Source organism: Orcinus orca, chromosome 5 (genome assembly GCF_937001465.1).
Source record: "Orcinus orca chromosome 5, mOrcOrc1.1, whole genome shotgun sequence".
NCBI classification, from domain to species: domain Eukaryota; kingdom Metazoa; phylum Chordata; class Mammalia; order Artiodactyla; family Delphinidae; genus Orcinus; species Orcinus orca.
Genome location: NC_064563.1, coordinates 67,479,154 through 67,498,315, shown reverse-complemented (window position 1 = coordinate 67,498,315; position 19,162 = coordinate 67,479,154). Strand labels below are relative to the sequence as shown.

At 47.8% G+C, this 19,162-nt stretch overlaps 1 protein-coding gene across 1 annotated transcript; it reads left to right on the top strand.

Annotated features, from left to right (window-relative positions):
* The first annotated feature begins 5,138 nt into the window (after positions 1-5,138).
* TMEM41A (transmembrane protein 41A) lies at positions 5,139-14,466 on the top strand. Its single transcript, XM_004278447.3, has 5 exons — positions 5,139-5,377; positions 7,182-7,335; positions 9,937-10,098; positions 10,512-10,650; positions 12,626-14,466. Exons 1-5 carry the CDS (start codon positions 5,259-5,261, stop codon positions 12,844-12,846), a joined length of 795 nt encoding a protein of 264 aa, XP_004278495.1. The 5' UTR covers positions 5,139-5,258; the 3' UTR covers positions 12,847-14,466.
* The last annotated feature ends 4,696 nt before the right edge of the window (positions 14,467-19,162 follow it).

Sequence of the window (19,162 nt, the reverse complement as noted above, 5' to 3'; positions counted from 1 at the left end):
TCTCTGGAGGCCCACTGCCCACTTCCCAGGCTCCCTGGGAAAAAGAGAGTTTGGCTTTTGCTTTCACTCCTCTTCGCAACTTCCAGGTGGTCCCAATACCATCCTTTAGCAAGCCCACCTGTCCTGAAGCCTAGGAGATTTTGCTCTCCCCAGCTCCTGTTTTTGCACCTCAGCTAAAACCCTCCAGGACCCTCAGGCATCCCTGGGTGACTCCAAGCCGGGCTTGCTCTTCCACGACTCCCCTCCACCACCCACTTTGTATGTGCTACCATCGCTGCTTGTATTAATCCATATTGTAATAGGTTTCCACGTCTGTATCTCCTCCAAGACTGTGAGCAGCACAAGAGCAGCTGCTGCTTATTTGTCTTTGCTGCCCTGGCACCTAACACAATGCCCGGCACAAAGCAGGTGCTCAACAGATGTCTATTGAACAGAATGGAGTGGATTTGTCCTTAGGGACTCGAGGGAGCCACCTGCATTCTGTTTTAGACATCAACACACTCATTCCCAAAACCTAAACGTAGAACCTCCCACCCTCAGACCCCTGCCCCATGTTCTCATTCCTGACCTGGGATGCCAGCAACAGAAATCCACTCATATTTACCTGGACTTTATCAGAGAGAGGAGACTTGTGGAACCCCAGGGAGAGCTGAGCCATCAGACCTCAGGAAGGGCAGGGACGGGGATGCCCTGGACCTTCAGCAACAAGAGTCCATAGGCCTTTACTAACCCTTGTGCTCTGCCATGTATCTCTCTGACTCAGCTCCACTCCCTCCACAGGGCAGCTGTGGACCATTGGGGTCCTTGGGACCATTGGGTCCTTGGCCACTCGCTTACTATATGGCCCAATCCCAAAGCTCAGGGAGAGGATCCAGCCCTCAGATCCTCCTCCTGGGGCAGGTGTCCATGCTGTTCCCATTGGTTGTGGCTGGAGCGGGGATGGGGAAACAAAGCCATGTGGTCTGATCAGAGCTACTCCTTTCAATTGCTCCGTGTAGATCCAATTAAGCCAGGAAACGTGGTCGAGCCCCATGATAAAGGCCCATGGGGAGCGGCTGGCTAATTTGCTCTCACTGGAGCCTCCTGGCTTTTCTTCCCTCCCACTCCCCTGCACCACTAGCCCCTACCTGTTCCCCAGTCCAGCATGTGTCCCTGGTGAGGGTTGCCGCTGCCCTTTACAGGCTGCCTGGTATGTGCTGCAAGTGAGTGGCCTCGGGGGAGGCTGTACAGCCTGCAGGCGGTACACCGGCTGGTTAGAGCTGGCTCTGCAGGTGCTGGGTTGGGGGTCAGGAGGGTTGGGGAGAGGCGGGCTGAGAGTGGGGAGCAGGGCCCCTTCCCCGAAACAGACAGGTTGAGCAGGAGGAATCAGAACAGGAGGCAAGGTGGGTAAGTCAGGGGCAGCAAGCAGGGGCTTGGGCAGTGAGCCTGTAGGCGATCAGGTTTGCATCTCCCAGAAGAGCTCTGTCAAAGGTCCCTTGTCACCTGGTGTTGGCCGAGTCCCATAGCCCCTCAGGTCTCCTTCCTGGATTTTCCCACGGACTCTGACACTGTGCACTGGTTCCTTTCTAACAGTCTTTCTTGGGCCCCCAGTGCACTCTTCCCCCACCACCCTATCTCTCACCCAACATCCCTGAATGAAATCTTGTTCTCTTTCACCAGTTCCACTATTTTCTTACCAGGCTTCTGATCTCCGTCTTCTCTCCGAAAAAGGCAGGTAGGATAAGTGGTTAGGCTCTGCTGTTTGCTGGGGTGTGACCTCTGTCGACTGACTTCACTCTGCCAAAGTTTCCATTCTCTGGACTGTAAAGTGGGGGCTGTTAGGAGCCCCTGCCTCATGAAGGTTGTTATATAATAAATGCATTCATGCATGTAGAAGTCTTCCTGTGGGGTAAGCGTGCCTAGACTCAGTGAATGTCAGCTGCTGTTACGTTCCCTCTCATGGTCTCCCTAAGAGCCCTTCCCTCCTCCCATTTCAACTGTCTCCTCTAGACAGATGACCTCTAAATCTGAATATTCAACCCGAGCTCTGGATCTTCACCTGCTTGTTGAGAGGCAGTGTGGGGCAGAGAAAGAGCATGGGCTCAGGAGGGGCCGATGAGGGCTCAGTCCTGCTCAGCACTCACAGCTGTGGGCTTCATCAGCCCTCACAGTGACTCCATCTGAACACCTGCTCAGCCACTCATCCATAAGAGGGATGATGACACTTGCTCCTCTGGAAGCTTGGCCATGTCTGTTTCCTCTGCGGCACCAACGTGCTCTATAATTATAACTCTCTCCATCCTCTCCCCCAACCAAAGGCAAAGTGAAGTCCTTGAGAGCAGGGGCTTTTCTTCTCGTTCTCTGCTCTGCACACTTCTAGCACAAGCTCAATATTGTTATTCATTCACTTTCTCTCCCCTGTACTCCTCTGACTTCTCAAAATCAGCACGTTCCACACCAAACAACCAACCATTTCCTCCGTAGACCCGGTCCATTAATATTTTTTTTTTTTTTTTTTTGTGGTACGCGGGCCTCTCACTGTTGTGGCCTCTCCCGTTGCGGACCACAGGCTCCGGACGCGCAGGCTCAGCGGCCATGGCTCACGGGCCCAGCAACTCCACAGCATGTGGGAACTTCCCGGACCGGGGCACGAACCCCTGCCCCCTGCATCGGCAGGGGGACTCTCAACCACTGCGCCAGCAGGGAAGCCCCCCGGTCCATTAATTTAACAAACTATTATTAAGTGCCAATAATAAGCCAAGCACAGGGCTAAGGGTTTGCATAGACATAGGATGGTGAGACCTTGTCTCATTTACAGAAGTGTTCACTGTCTCCTGAGGAGATGGATGATGACACTGGAGCACAGTATTTGCTATCACAGGAATACAGACACTCCACAGGCAGCCCCGAGCACAGAGAAGGCACAACCTTTCTGACTGTAGGAGCTGGAGAAGCCTTCTTAGAGGAGGTGACAACTGCTCTGGGTGTTGCTGAAAGAGTAGGGATTTTCAGGCAGAGAAGTTTTCCAGAGAAGAGTGTTAGAGGCACAAACGAACACGGTGCATACACGGTGCATGTTTAGCTGGAATGGGAGACTTGAAGGGAGAAAATGAGACTGGAAGGCTGAGAACATTTCCCCGCATTGTAAAATGGAAAATTTTACACACACAGAAATAGGGGAAATGGTATAAAATCCACCTCCATGTGCTTATCATCCAGCTTCAGCAATTATCACTTCAATGGCCAATCCTGTTTTATTTATATCCCTACTCACTACACTCCCATCCCATTATTTTAATGCAAATCTCAGACATTGAGTCATTTCATTCATAAATGCTTCAGTATTTTGAAAAGGATATCTTTTTTCTTCTTCTTACAAATGAGTCATAGTATAGTCTAACACTGCAACTTGTTTGATTTTTTTTTAAATTAATTTATTTTATTTATTTTTGGCTGCGTTGGGTCTTCACTGCTGCGCACGGGCTTTCTCTAGTTGCAGTGAGTGGGGGCTACTCTTCTTTGCGGTGTGCGGGCCACTCATTGTGGTGGCTTCTCTTGTTGCGGAGCACTGGGCTCTAGGTGTGTGGGCTTCAGTAGTTGTGGCAGGTGGGCTCAGTAGTTGTGGCTCGCGGGCTCTAGAGCGCAGGCTCAATAGTTGTGGCACATGGGCTTAGTTGCTCCGCGGCATGTGGGATCTTCTGGGACCAGGGCTCGAACCCGTGTCCCCTGCATTGGCAGGCGGATTCTCAACCACTGTGCCACCAGGGAAGCCCCCAACTTGTTTGATTTTTATCCTAGCCATCTATCTGGCTACTGTACTGTATCAGGATACATAACGTTGTCTCCCTCTTTCAGGAAGCTACTTAGTGTTCCATTTGTGAATATACAATAATTAACCTCGATAGTCCCCAAATGATGGGCATTTAGGCTGTTCCCAATATCCTCATATCAAAACAAAGTTGAGAGAATACCCTTGAACATACATCTTTGTCTACCTACAGGCATATCTATGGGTTAAATTCCCAGACGTGGAATTGCTAGGACTTTGTGCACTTTGACTTCTGACAGGTGCTCTTTATTTGGCCCAGGAGGGCCTTCGAATGATACAACAAGGACGGTTTCTGTTTTCCAGGCTTGTGACATTTTGGAATCCTGTCATTCTCCATTTAATCAGCCATGTCCTACGAACTCAACTCCTCCGAGTCTGTCCACCTTCCTCCCCACTGCTGTGGTCCTGGCTCAGGCCTGATCGCTTTCTCACCAAGACAGTTGCTGCTACAAACTCAGAATGTAGTCTAATCATCTGCCAGGGCAACACATCCTAAAACGGGAACTACATCATTCTCTTGCTTAAACGCCTCTATTGGTGTCTCCCCACGTACAATATTAAAAAAAAAATCCAACTCCTTAGCTGCCTTTCCATGCTTTCCAGTTTGTTCCCACCTTCTCACTCATTTCTCACACACCTTTAGGCTTCAAGGAAACTGCATGTTAGTGCCCTACTGGGGCCCCCAGCTCACCTTCTCCCTCCTGTCTCTGTTGTGGAAATCTTGCTCATCCTTTATGGTAAACTCAAACCCCACCTCTTCCATGAATCCACTCAGTGCAAGACCACTAGTTTTGAACCCAGGGTGACTTGGATTCTAATCGTGACTCTCTTGGGGAATGTCACTTAATCTTTCTGAGACTTGGATTTTTCATCTGTTAAATAAAGACAAAAATACCAACCTTGCAGAATTGTTGTGAGGATTAAGGATAATGGGCACATAGTAGGCGTTCAATAAAAGGAAATTCTCCGTATTTCCGTGGTCGCTTTGACTATCCCACCGCACTGGATTGGAGCCTCTGGTTCTACGCGGGCTGCATTTGCTTTGTGTTACACCTGGTGGTCGACAAGGCCGTCTTGACCACTAGACTGCAAGCTCGCTGTGGGCAGGTCTGGTGATTCACCCCGGACCACCTACCGCCTGGCAGAGAGCCTGCAAATAAGTGGAGAACGGGACAGATATAAACGTAGGAAAAAGATATACAGGCGGAAGGAGGGCAGACGCAAGCGCAGAGGGGCTGCAAGACAGCTTTCTGCTGGACTCTGGAGCCAACTGCACGCGGAATCCGGGCCGGGGGTGGGGCCAGGATATGGGGGCGGGGCCTGGAGCGGACCCCCGCCCCTGTCCGTCCACTAACGCGCTCCGCTGTAGCAGTCCGCTAGCAGCGAGGTTCCTGGCGCTGCTTCCAGGCTCCTCCGCGGCGGGGCGGGTCCGGGTGCTGCTGGCGCCGAGATGCGTCCCGTGCTCGGCCTCCTCCTGGTCTTTGCCGGCTGCACCTTCGCCCTGTACTTGCTGTCGACGCGACTGCCCCGCGGGTCGACACTGGGCACAGATAAGGAGGCTGGAGACAGGTGCGTGGCGGCGGTGACGGGGGCCGGGGTTCGGGTCAGAGGAAGGGAGCCAGGTCCGAGGATGGGGTCTAGGAATCGGATTTTCGGGTTCCTGGATCGGAGGCATCGGGGGCTGGGATTTGGGGTTCAGTTCTGGGACTGGAGATTGGGCCGCGTCTACACGGTCTTGGGCAGACCGGGTGGACGAGAGCGGGGCCTGGCCCTGTCTGGGACCTGCGTGCTGCCGGCTGCGCGGGAGTGCTCTCTGGTGCCTTTGGGGTGGTGATTTGCGGAGGGAAACGCGGCGCCCTACCTTGGGTGGATCCTGCTGGAGCACCTCTGTTCCCGCCATTGGATCGCCTCTTCAGCGATGTTCCCGTCGCCTTCCCAGGCCCAGCCCTGATCCCCGTTTGCATCCGACCTTCGCCTCTATGTGGACCCGCAGCCTCTTCTTTTTTTTAACATCTTTATTGGGGTATAATTGCTTTACAATGGTGTGTTAGTTTCTGCTTTATAACAAAATGAATCAGTTATACATATACATATGTTCCCATATCTCTTCCCTCATGCGTCTCCCTCCCTCCCACCCTCCCTACCCCTCCAGGTGGTCACAAAGCACCGAACTGATCTCCCTGTGCTATGCGGCCCGCAGCCCCTTCTTAACGACTGCTCTCAGCCTCACTCCATTGTCCTCCCCACTTCACTTCACTACACTTATGTCAGGTCTGCCCTTGGGGCTTTAAGGCATCCGGTCTTCAGGAGAAACGTTGATAGACAACTTTAAATTATTCACTAATTAATTATCTGCTGTCTTTTCTTGGCTGTCTCTGCTCTTTTCCTTTTACTCCCTGACAGGTTGAGGCAGGAGGCAGTACAAATACCTACCGGGCTGATTTGTCGTGATAAACCAGCATACTGTTTATAAAGTTAATGGAAGCGGGTCAAGGATGTTACTGATGTTTGAATATTAGGACAGCTGTTTTCAGTGACTGTATTCTTCTACTCTAGCTGGGAAGACTCTACTGTGGGTGTCAGACATACTAAGAGAAATATTCTGATGAGAAACAGGAGGGTTTGCTTATAATTGATCATTGATGGATTCAAGAGTTGTTCAGCTGGCAGAGGCAAGGTAGCCTTTACACTGTAACCCTTGTACAGGGTTCAGAGTGCACTGAGGATCATATAGAGAGGCAGGGTGAAAAGCAGGCTCTTTGAAAGGGTTGGTTCCAAGCCTGACATATTATCAAGAAGATTATGTTTATGGTATGGACAAATATACTTTCCCAGGGAACCTTTAATTGGCTCTTTTGTGACTGATAAAGCAGTCGTTTTACCTAGTAACTTTGGAGCACTGTGAAGTTTGAATTGTCCTTGGCCTAAAGCTTAGGGGGAGGGGGTACTCCTAGAAAGAAAGGCAGTTTAGGACGTTTAGTACTTGCCTAGAAATTAATCCATTTGCCTCTTAAGAATAGTTCATAAAACCTGAGAGCTAAGAGGGAACTTAGTGATTATCCACCTTCAACCCCTCATTTTTCCGATAAGGAAACTGAGGCTCAGGGACTAGCCTGAGATCACACAACTGGACAGTAGCAGAGTTGAGATGCTATGCCAGGTCCCTTGCTTCCAAACCAAGGCTCTTCTCCTTGCCTCTGCTGTGTTATATCAGGTCATCCATTATTCTGGCCTCCCATTAAGTGTGTGTTCCCAGCAGACCAGATGGTGATCACATTTATAAACCTACTTTGGAAAGAAGACACAACAAGTGACTTTATTAGGTATTAGGCTGATCTGGACTCTTGTTTCCATCTGCTTTTCCAAATCTCAGGTCACTGTGGTTCCCCTCGGACCTGGCCGAGCTGCGGGAACTCTCCGAGGTCCTTCAAGAGTACCGGAAGGAGCATCAGGCCTACGTGTTCCTGCTTTTCTGCAGTGCCTACCTCTACAAACAGGGCTTTGCCATCCCTGGCTCCAGCTTCCTGGTCAGTATCCTCCTCCTGTGCCTGCCTCCCGGGAAGCCACCTTCTGTCTTTGTAGAGGGGCCCTTAGGCTGCAGATCCTACGGTCCAGAGGACAGACTACTGTGGCTACCATTTGTTGATGGCTTTCCCTGTGTCAGGCACTGTCCTAGTTGCTTTACCTGCACGACCTTATTTAATTCTCCTAAGAGCCAACAATGGGCAATTTTATCCACATTTTACAGATAAGGAAATGAATGGTGAGAAGTTAAGTAACCGTCCCAGGTGACAAGGCGAGGAGGGGGTTGGGCTGAGGTCTGAACCCACATCCGCCCAGCTCCAGAGCCTGCCTTTCCTCTCAGGTATGCTGCTTTTGTTTCTAAGGATTGGGTAGGTGTGGAGCACTGTCCTTGAGACCTCTCCCCCTCCGCACGTTGGTGTTTCTTTTTTTTTTTAATTTTTAAAATTTTTAAAAATTTTTTGCGGTTCGCGGGCCTCTCCCTGTTGCGGCCTCTCCCATTGCGGAGCACAGGCTCCAGACGCGCAGGCTCAGCGGCCATGGCTCATGGGCCCAGCCGCTCCGCGGCATGTGGGATCCTCCCGGACTGGGGCACGAACCCGTGTCCCCTGCATCGGCAGGCGAACTCTGAACCACCGCGCCACCAGGGAAGCCCCTGGTGATTCTTTTAAAATCTTTTTTCTCCACTAGTCTGTGAGTTCCTTGAGGTCGGGACCTGTTCCTTATTCTCAGCCTATGTGCTTCTTTGCCTGGCCCAGGGAAGTGCCTTTATAAATGTTTGACGCACAGATGCAGGTTGTTCATGGTGATGTTAGGCTGTAGAGGATTGGGAAGTCTCCCTGTGTGGAGAGGACGAGTCATTCTGGTTGTCCAGGCGGCCCCCTGGCTCTCGGGAGCCACAGTGTTAGACCTGGGCTTGTGCTGGGGCTCTTGGGTGCTTCTCATCAGTTGCCATCTCAGATGATACAGCAGAATCTGTGCTGTCCTCCCAGCAGCATTTTAAGCTGGTTGGTATAAATGTATATATCTGTTATGGCTTTGGGTTTGAATCCCAGCTGTGTAACCCTGAGCAAGTCATTTAACTTCTCTAACGCTGGTTCCTCATCTGTAGAACCGGCATTCTCCTATGTAACCCCCTAGGATTGTTACACGGGAGGATTAAATGACACAGTGGGTGCAGAGGGGCTGGCATGGTGATGGTGTGCTGCCTGGCACACAGCAGCCCTCAGCACTTGTTGAATGATTGGGTGACTGAGCAGGAAGACTTGAAAGCTTCCTTCTGCCCTGCTTCTCCCTCCGGCCCCAACATTCAGCTCAGGCTGGATCCACCTAAGCAGTTTGTTAGAAACTGGAAGAAAAGCAAACACATTCTGCCAGGAGAGATGGGGGTGTGTATGGTGCTTGAGGCCAGGGACTGACTCCTGGGGCTTCCCCTGTACCTCTTTCTCTCTTGAGCTGATCCCTCTTCAGGGCAAAGAGCCAGCTGCTACCTGGAGGTGAATCCTGTCTCTGCCTCGTGTGACTCTGGGCACGATGCTTAATCTTGCACCTATAGAAGGGGTGAGGATGGTATACTAAACAGGGTCATAGTTGGGATTAAATCAGACCTGTAGTCAAGCACATAGTAGGGGCTGAGGAGATCCCTACCTTCTCACTTCCAGGTTCCCCTTTTACTTTCTCTCTTGGATCCCATGTTTGGCAGGATGATGTCTACCAGCCAGACTGCACTTAGGAAGTATTAGTTCACTTTTCCATTTTTGTCAATCTAAGGCTTTTTTGAGTGTCAGCTAGAACTCTGGTCAACATGGAACCCCCAGTGTTAGCATTATAGAGAAGTAATTCCTACAGGAAGGAAAGACATGAGACATTTTCTAAAGCTTATGAGGTCTTCCTGAGGGAAAATTCATGGTTTGTGTTTATTTAAAGTAGCAGAAATAACTTGTGAGCTTCATTGCTGCCTCTTCCTAGGGCACCAGGGCTGGCGGGGCCTTGCACAGCCCAAGTGGCAGGCTGGGGGCTGTATACACAGATTTCCCCATTTAATTGTCTCGCCCGCTGAGGTTTTAATCTTCTTCCCAGTTTCAAAGGTGAGGAGACCGAGGCCGGGGCTGTAGTTCCCAGCTCCTTCATCACTTTTTTTCTTTTCTTTAAAAAATTTATTTATTTTTGGTTGTGTTGGGTCTTCATTGTTGCACCTGGGCTTTCTCTAGTTGCGGCAAGCGGGGGCTACTCTCTTCATTGCGGTGCGCGGGCTTCTCATTGTGGTGGCTTCTCTTGTTGCAGAGCACAGGCTCTAGGCGCGCAGGCTTCGGTAGTTGTGGCACGCGGGCTTCAGTAGTTGTGGCTCATGGGCTCTAGAGCGCCCATGTGGGATCTTCTGGACCAGGGCTTGAACCCGTGTCCCCTGCATTGGCAGGCGGATTCTTAACCACTGTGCCACCAGGGAAGCCCCTTCATCACTTTTCATTCATCTCTTTAGAGTGGGAGTTAGGTTTTCTCCAGGAAAATCACTGAAGGAGGAGGGAACCTAGGACTCTTGGGCTCCAGGACAAGATGGCTGGTAGCTGCCAGATGTTCTCATGGCAGAGGATTTGTTTTCTTTGCAGAATGTTTTAGCCGGTGCTTTGTTTGGGCCATGGCTGGGGCTTCTGCTGTGCTGTGTGCTGACCTCGGTGGGTGCCACATGCTGCTACCTGCTCTCCAGTGTTTTTGGCAAACAGCTGGTGGTCTCCTATTTTCCTGACAGAGTGGCCCTGCTGCAGAGGAAGGTAAGGCGAGGGGGTACATCTAAGTGCCGGGCCCCCAGAAAGTTACCACGTGGCCCTGAGGGGAGTAGGGGCAGAGATCTCCCACAGTGGTCCTCTGTCCTGCCTCAGGATGTCCCAGGGGTCCTGTTGATGTCTCCAGGAGACGCAGATCTGAGCTCAAATCCCAGCTCCATCACTACCAGCTCTGTGTCTTTGGGCAGGTTCCTGACTTTTCTGAGCCTGTGTCTTTGGGCAGGTTTCTGACTTTTCTGAGCCTCAGGTACCTCCACTTTAAAAATGAGGAAAAGAATCTCTGCCCTGGAATTTATAGAATATGTAAAATAGAGTATGTAGAACAGTGCCTGGCGCTAACAGATTTTCAATACCTGGAGACTCTTTCTGCTTCTTAATGGCCTTGTCTTCTTTGGCTACAGGTGGAGGAGAACAGAAACAGCTTGTTTTTTTTCTTACTGTTTTTGAGACTTTTCCCCATGACGCCAAACTGGTTCTTGAACCTCTCGGCCCCAATTCTGAACATCCCCATCGTGCAGTTTTTCTTCTCTGTTCTTATCGGTAAGACGTGGTGTGTAAATTTGAGTCTCACAGTTGTCCTGGGCATGTGCCTGCCTCTGCGAGCACAGGCTCATGAAGAGCATCGAAAGGCCTTATCTAAAGTAATTATTCCTGACTGCAGACCTACTCGGGCTTGAACATGAAAACCCATAAAAATACTTCTGGAAAAAATAGGGATTGTTCATTCTGTAACTGTATTTAATGCCTATTGTGTGCCAAGCACTGTGCCAGGCCTTGGGATTAGAAGAGTAATCTGTGTAACACACACATCTTGGCCCACAGTAAGGGCTCAGTAAAAGCAGAGTTGGAGTGAGGGGATGTGGGCAGAAGGCAAGTGGAGGCAGGGGAAGGGTCAGAGCAAGGGGCTTCCTGTTTGGCTTTGGCCCCTTTTTTTTTTTTTTTTTTTTTTTTCTTTGGCCCGTTTTGATTAAGATCTGTCTTAGGAAGAGCTGGTACTAGTGCGGTTCCTTCTTGCCTTCTGACAATTTTATGACCTTCAACAAGCTCCTTACCCTCATGGGCCACTTGGCCAAATGAGGGGCTAGGACTAGAGCAGTGTTTCTCTAAGTATGAGCTTTGAACCACTTCCATGTGAATGGTAAAATTGTTAACAGCCTGTAAAATCACTGACTTACTTTCTCCACACTGGAAGCAAACCACCCTCTCTAAACCTAAGGCAAGGGTCTCCTCTCTTAACCCTTCTTTAGAACATGGAAGGGAAGGCTACTCAGGGCTCTGGGTCAGACATGACAAATCTGTGGTTGAGCAGCTGCTATTAATAGGGAATTCCTGAGAGAAGTTGAGATCTTAAATTGAAGCAGAATCTACCACGGCTAATTCTGTCAGACAGCGTTTTAGACAGCATGCCTCAGCACCTCTGTTAGCAGCCTGTAATCACCCAGGTGGCACGAGACTTGGAAAGACTCCAGAGCCTGAGATTCTAGTTACCCTTCTGACAAGCTGTGTGACCTTCATGAGTCTATGATCTTGAGGCATCATCTACTAGAGGAGTGGATCAGATCATCAGGGGGTCCCAAACCAATCAGAATCTTGGGAGTGGGGGTCAGGAGAGGCTGTTAGAATGCAGGTTCCTGGGTTCTACCCCAGACCCAGGTAACCAGAATCCCTGGGGTGTTACCCGAGGATGTGTTTTTTTTTTTTTTTTGCGGTACGCGGGCCTCTCACTGTTGTGGCCTCTCCCGTTGCGGAGCACAGGCCCCAGACACGCAGGCTCAGCGGCCATGGCTCACAGGCCCAGCCGCTCCGTGGCACGTGGGATCCTCCCGGACCGGGGCACGAACCCACGTCTCCTGCATCGGCAGGCGGACTCTCAACCACTGCGCCACCAGGGAAGCCCTGAGGATGTGTTTTTAACAACTTCACCAGGGGTTTGTTATACAACCAGCCTCTCTAGCCACCAGTCAGACTTGTGGGATCCAGTGGATTTGATGACCTCTTACAGACAGTACAGAACATGAGTAGTACTACTGCTTCTAAGAAACCTGTTTTTATCACAGGCGTACTGTAAACCTCATAATGCTGGTGCTTCTCTTTACTTTGGCTGTTGGGCGCTCAGAACCAAATTTGGGGTCACCTCTAGCAAATGAGTGAACTTTATGCATTTTTGCTTAAGTACTAACTGTACTTTGTTTATTCTTCTCTCATTTTGTTTTATTCTCCATTCATTTTGTTTTTTCCTATTTAAAAAAATGTCTAATCTTACTGTAGTATATGTATTTTGTGAACCATCTCAAGTCCTTTTGCTGAATGAGACAAATGTATGTGGGAAGTGAGGAAAGGAGGGGCAAGAGTGGAAAAGAAGGGAAAGACGTAATATGATTAGAGGTCAGGAATTGGGCAAAAACAGTACAAAACTGGAGTCACTGTTGTGAATTCCTGGTGACATTTCTGAAGGACTATTGTTCTTCATTTTCCTGCTCCCCAGTAACAGGCTCTTTCCCTTTTCTTCTTCAAGGTTTGATTCCATATAATTTCATCTGTGTGCAGACGGGCTCCATCCTGTCAACCCTGACTTCTCTGGATGCTCTTTTCTCCTGGGAAACTGCCTTTAAGCTGTTGGCCATTGCCCTGGTGGCCTTAGTTCCTGGAACCCTCATTAAAAAATTTAGTCAGAAGGACCTACATTTGAATGAAACGAGCAACGCTCATCATCTAAATAGTAGAAAGGACACCTGATCTGGATCCTTTGGTTGCCTCGTCCCTGGACTCTACTGTTTATTTATTTGTGTAATGGGCGTGGTCCTCTGAAGCCCCTCATTGTTTTTAAATTATTCTCAACAGGTGATTTAGACACTATTCTTCTGTGTGCACTGTCTTGTCATGAAGGACACTCTGTGCTCTAGAAGGTGAATTATATCAGGTTCTCAAGGCAGCCCTGATTTAGCAGGACACTCTGCAAAATGGATGGCCTCCTAGCAAATCCTGTTTGTATTTTACTGAATAACAAGGAACTCAGGCCAAGCCCTGAGCTGCTTCGGGAGAGGCTGCTGATTGCCCTTGTCCAGGGCGCCTCTTCTGCACAGTGATCAGCTGTTGTGACAGGTGTTATCCTTTTACGTCCCTCGTGGACATGATTAGTGTAGATAATGACATGTGAACCCACATCACTGACACCACTCTTCATCTTGTTAGTCTCCTGAAGAGTGATCCTTCTGCACTGTTTTGCTGATGACCTACCTCTTCCATAAATCAGAGGAAACAAGCTGACAAACGGCATGGAATTTCCATGTACAGCTCAGAAACACAGTGATTGCTGTGATGCTCTTTGTGTTCAGACGCACTGATGTTACCACATATGTCACATCTCCTCTTGGTTGCATGTCCTGACAATTTAGCTGATTGCAAACAGGCTATTGAATATCAGTGGAGCAAACTCTGTATGTTATGAATACTCTGGAGAAGTTCTTACCCATCTGGATGGGCAGAACCCTTGACTCACTTGAACCAAATGACTGTTGAGTACATTTTCTAGTCTGTCCTTTCTGTGTGGAAATCCCTCCTCTGTCTTGCTGGGACAATGGATTCAGTACACTCCAATATCACCCAGTATACTCTCTGAATGCTTTTTTTCATTTTGTCATTTCCTGAGAATAACTGAGGGAATAATTCTATTTTATCTTTTAATTCAGGTGAATTAAGGGGAAAATTTGGTTTTGGATTAATTTGTTGTGTTGTATTTGAATGATCTGTAGCTGTCATGGCTTCCTATGGCTGCAGTATTGAATTGACACAGACCTGTTCATGCTTCCAAGGACAGAAGGGCCTTGGCACCTAAAATGACCAGCTCTGGGATCCTGTACCCTACAGGAGTAACTCATCATCTCTTAGCAGAACTGTTGTCCCTGGGCACCATCTGCTGGGTTTTTGATTTGGCTTGGCCAAGAATCTTGCCAAGGCTTTAATGTAGACCAGTTGTTCTACATGAATTCTTGGGAATTCATGACAGAGAATGAATTTCCAAGCAGTGTTTTTTGGACATGGTATAATCCAAAAAACACAACAAGGACTTCATTTTTAAGGATGTGTTGCTTTAAAAGAAGCTTGATAACAAGAGTGGGAGTGAGGAGGAGGCCAACTGGACTTGGAGATGCGTGGCTCTTTGTGTTGTGAAGTAGGAGGAGGGAAGGGGAGACACAAGGAAGCTCTCTACACTATTGAAAGTATGGCCCTTTGCCCTTTATCCAGATCCTTGGATTGGTCTCTCTCCCATCTCCCCCGTGATTTTGCAACAATGTGCCTTATCAGTTGTGAGTTTACAGGCAAAGCAATTTCCCAAATAAATGGATATAAATATTCTGTGTGGTGTGTGTTTATACATGTTGCTAACTTTCAATTCCCATTGCCAGTGGGAATCAGGATTGGCTGAAAATCAGACAATCCAAAGTGGTGTCTTAGCTTTCTACTCTCAAGCTTCTTACCAGTTGTACACACTGGAAGCCAGATTTTCACTTTTGCCTTTTCCCTCGTATGCATACTTTATAGTAGGGTACTAATACCACAGAAGTAGCTGTAAGATGGGCAGCAGGAAAGTCGTAGGGAAGAAGAAGAGTGCCTGTCTAGGATACGACAGAATAATCACCAAGAGACGATAACCAAAGAAAATCATGGTCATCTCTTCCTTCTGTGGATGTGTCTGACGAAAGAGCCCCAGAAACCAGCTTTTCCCATCACCTATTTTTCCTGGCTGCGGGAGACCCAGTCATGTAAAGTCTTCCTTTCCCGTAAGTTCTGACAAATACTGAGACTTGTGAAGGCAGCTCTCAGGACACAAACAGTACCTATAAGGAAAAGACAGGACAGAAAACAGTGAAGTACACTTTTTGTTTAATTCCATGCATTTGTTTGCTTTGATAGTCGCTCTTGTTCCCATCGCTGTACAATTGTTCAATACAAAGAGGGAGCCGGCATCAGAACCCACACAGGGAGCAGGGGAACTAACAGTACCGGAGACCTCAGAGGACACAGATGAGGGAGATCATTCTGAGACTTGACTACAAAAAAAGTTAATTTGCTCCAAATTGAAAGGAACTCAAATTATTGCAATCAAGAATCAAAGTGGGTCGTCCCACTTCCAGACTCTGAGAAGTGGTCGCTCGAGGTAGTGAGCTACCCGGGCGATGCGGTCAATAAGGGACATCTTCCTATTAGCCTGCGCCTTCTGGTGGGGTTCCCTCTGGTCTGCAACCACGGGAGGACCCTGTGTGTCTGGTCACTGGGCAGCAGCCTGGGGCCAGGAGCTAGCGTGCCCCTGAGTGCTGTGAAGTGGCTCTAGCGAGTAGGCCTGGGATTTGGCCGGACGTTTTCTTACAGTGGCCTTACCGTCTGCTTGGGGGCTTGGCCCTGTGTGAAATCCTGCCAGCATGCTCCGGTTACGTGACAGTTAACAAAAGCCTTAACCTAACCCTTTTGGGGTTACCCTATTTCTCAGAACAGTGATTTCAGAGCTCCCCTCTTCTGCCACCTGTCCCTGAGAAGTGTTCCAGGTTCCACAGGGGTCCTCCATTTGGCAGTCTAGTTCCTTCCAGTTTGAATAGGTGCTTGCAGTATTGGCTGTAACATGCAAACAGGCAGACTAATGTGATTCTTATGTGCTAGTCTGTGAGGCTGCTAACATTGGCGATGTGAGTATATTAGGACATTTATTCTATGAAATCAGCAATGAAGAAAAATCTTGCTGCCTAGAAAGGCACTAAATTCATACTGACAGTACAAGTCAGAGTCTTGAAAAGAATGTCACGTTTTGGTACATCAGTCTCAGAGTCTAAGGAAGAAGCAAGTAACTGGGACTTGTATTAACTTTCTGTTTATAGAAGGTGGTGGAGGAACATGCTCATTTAACAATGAAATGATGTAAATGAAGAGACATTTTGGAATTCAATATACAATTGGAATCGTACTCCAAAAGGGCAGTGGGTGGAGGCACATGACCTTTTTGCTGTCATTGGTGCTGCCCCCTGATAGCTGTAGGGTGGGATCTATAAGGAGTACACTGGTATATCCTGTCATTCTCCCATCAGGGCTAACTCGAGATCTCAAACCACCTTAGGAAATTAATTATGAGGTTAGAGCTGGGACAGCAAACAGATCTCCCCTTGCACACCAATTCCAATCAAGTGCCAATTATGGCTCCAAATGCTGTGTTGTGAGAGGTTCTGAGGCCATGTCCAGGCTCAGTAGGAAAGAATATGGTGATCAATAAATACCACGGTCTTGGGTATTGAGGGTGGAGATGGCAGATGGTGGTATGAGGTGGTATTTTGGTTTCTGGCTTGGTAGAAAAACAAAATACAACATAGGGCACTATACTGCAGAGCAGGGCAGGAATTCCTTGGAATTTGTAGAATTCAGTCACAGGAAGTTCAAGTAGAAACATTTTAAGGAAGGGGGGGCGGATTGAGACAAAAGGGCATGGAAAAAAAGGGTAAATCTTTTGATCGATAAGAATGCATTCACACTGGAAAAACGTCAATGCTCCACAGTGGGAGAGGGCATTGAAAATTGGGTTGGTACCAGGAAAACCCCAAATCATCAAATCTATTATTACTTAGGGTAAGAGGAAAATTTAGTACAATGAGGCCTTTAAGTGGAAGTCCAGTGTACTTATTAAACCCTACTAAAATATCCTTAATTCTAGAAGGATGGATTTGTTGATACTAAAGTTTTAAAATATGTGAACTTCAAGCTGGTCATACCGAACCATCATACAACACAGTTAACACCTTCACCTCCCTGGGTAGGTGCTCCCCACAATCTCACCAACAGGTCTAAACTTTAGTGGTGGTAAGGTCTATTATAACTGCAAAGGAGGATGCAGGCTTCTCAGTCCCTCTGCCAAGCAATTTTAAGAGGAATTGTTATTCAGAGGACATGATCTAGAAATAGATAGGAATCAGAACCAAATGCCCATCTGCAAAACAAATAAAAACTCATTATCTTGCAGTCAGTCAAAACCAGATGCTAAATGAATGTGGAATTCACTTCAAGGGGGTTAAACTTTTGATCAACAATGAAGCTTGAAATCATAGTCCTGTGATTCCTTAAAGCACTGCCACCCAGTTGTCAGACTGAAGAATTAGCTCTTAAATTCCCTGAGCTCTTCGTTCCACTCTTCAGATGACTGTGGAGTTGTTCTCAAAGAAACACACACTAATTCAAAATTGTGCTGGTTATTTCAAGGCAGGCAGTGAAGGGTAGCCTGGGACAGAGAAGGCATTTCTCTTTTAACCTAGACTAAAGACACTGTTCTCTGAAGCCTCTAGTCACTTCTACTAAAAAATAAGTAAAATGTTCAACGTGGAACTTTATTCAACTTTTTTTTTTTTAAATAAATTTATTTATTTATTTTTGGCTGCGTTGGGTCTTTGTTGCTGCGTGCGGGCTTTCTCGAGTTGCGGCGAGCGGGGGCTACTCTTCATTGTGGTGTGCGGGCTTCTCATTGCGGTGGCTTCTCTTGTTGTGGAGCTCAGGCTCTAGGCGTGCAGGCTTCAGTAGTTGCGGCTCATGGGCTCAGTAGTTGTGGCTCGCGGGCTCTAGAGCACAGGCTCAGTAGTTGTGGAACATGGGCTTAGCTGCTCCACGACATGTGGGATCTTCCCAGACCAGGGCTCGAACCTGTGTCCCCTGCATTGGCAGGCGGACTCTCAACCACTGCGCCACCAGGGAAGCCCTATTCAACTCTTGACAATAGAGTGAATGACTTGAATATTCAATACTGTCTGCTATGCTAACTTGCTCATAACAGTCAATCCAGACAGGTATATGGCATTACCATGACAGACAGTCAAGATGGGAATTCAAAAAAGTTATCAAAATTATGAGGTATTGGGGTGGGTTTTCCAGGAAGACCATCACTGAAAGGGGTAAGACACATTAACCTTCATGTTCCTCTTTGGCCACGACAGGTGGGCAAGACCTGGACACGCTGAAGGGTCAGTGTTGTATGTTGGACAGAAAGAGGACACAGAGGGACTTCCCTGGCAGTCCAGTGGTTAAGACTTCACCTTCCAATGCAGGGGATGCGGGTTTGATCCCTGGTTGGGGACCTAAGATCCCACATGCTTCGCGGCCAAAAAAACAAGACATAGAACAGAAGCAATATTGTAACAAATTCAATAAAGACTTTATAAATGGTCCACATCAAAAAAAATAAATAAATAAAGAGGACACAGAGTTGTAGCCTCTCTGTTCTCAGAAGAAATGAACCAGAGAGATTCACAGTATGGTGTGGTCTGAAGTCAGAGGATGAAAAATATGGGCTTTCAAGGTACTTTTCCAGCTCTGTGACTAAGAGACTAAGCCTCATTCTAGAATTTCTCTTGTCTTGCTATGGGATGACATCACAGTTAGGCATTTTTTTGGTCATGCCATCTTTTTATTTCCTTTTTATAGTTTCCCAACTAGGAGAAAAATGTTGGTTTTATGGGATTTAGTAGGAAGGAGATTACAAACTATGCTGCCAGTTCTGGAAACTATCTACCCCACAGGCCCCATGCAGATTCCCTGTAGGCCTGTTCCTCTCAAGGCATTAAATAATTCTGTTTGTGCTTCTAATGTAGTCCCATGATTTTATTTCTTAAGAAACTCGAGAAAATGTACAGCTTTTGAACTCTTTGTTCACCACTCAGTCATCTGATGCCCACCTAGGAGCTTTTGCGATCAAGTCAAAATCACAACGTATCCACTGGACCTCAGGGCGGTACACGCATCCTCAGATGATTGTTGTTGTACACAGAAAATGAGGGAATACAGCTAAGACAAATACCAGGGAGCTCCCAAATGGCAGTTCCATTTTCATTCATAAAAATCCATAATAATTCATGGTTAGCAATAAACACAATCATTGTGCTACACCATAAACCACACTTTCTGATCGACAGAAAATGAGAAAGATAATTATAAAATAAAATAACAATGATAATAATACCATAACTTAAGATCTTTCATGTAGTCCAGCTACAGAATTTATACAAAATGGAATAATTTAATGAAACAA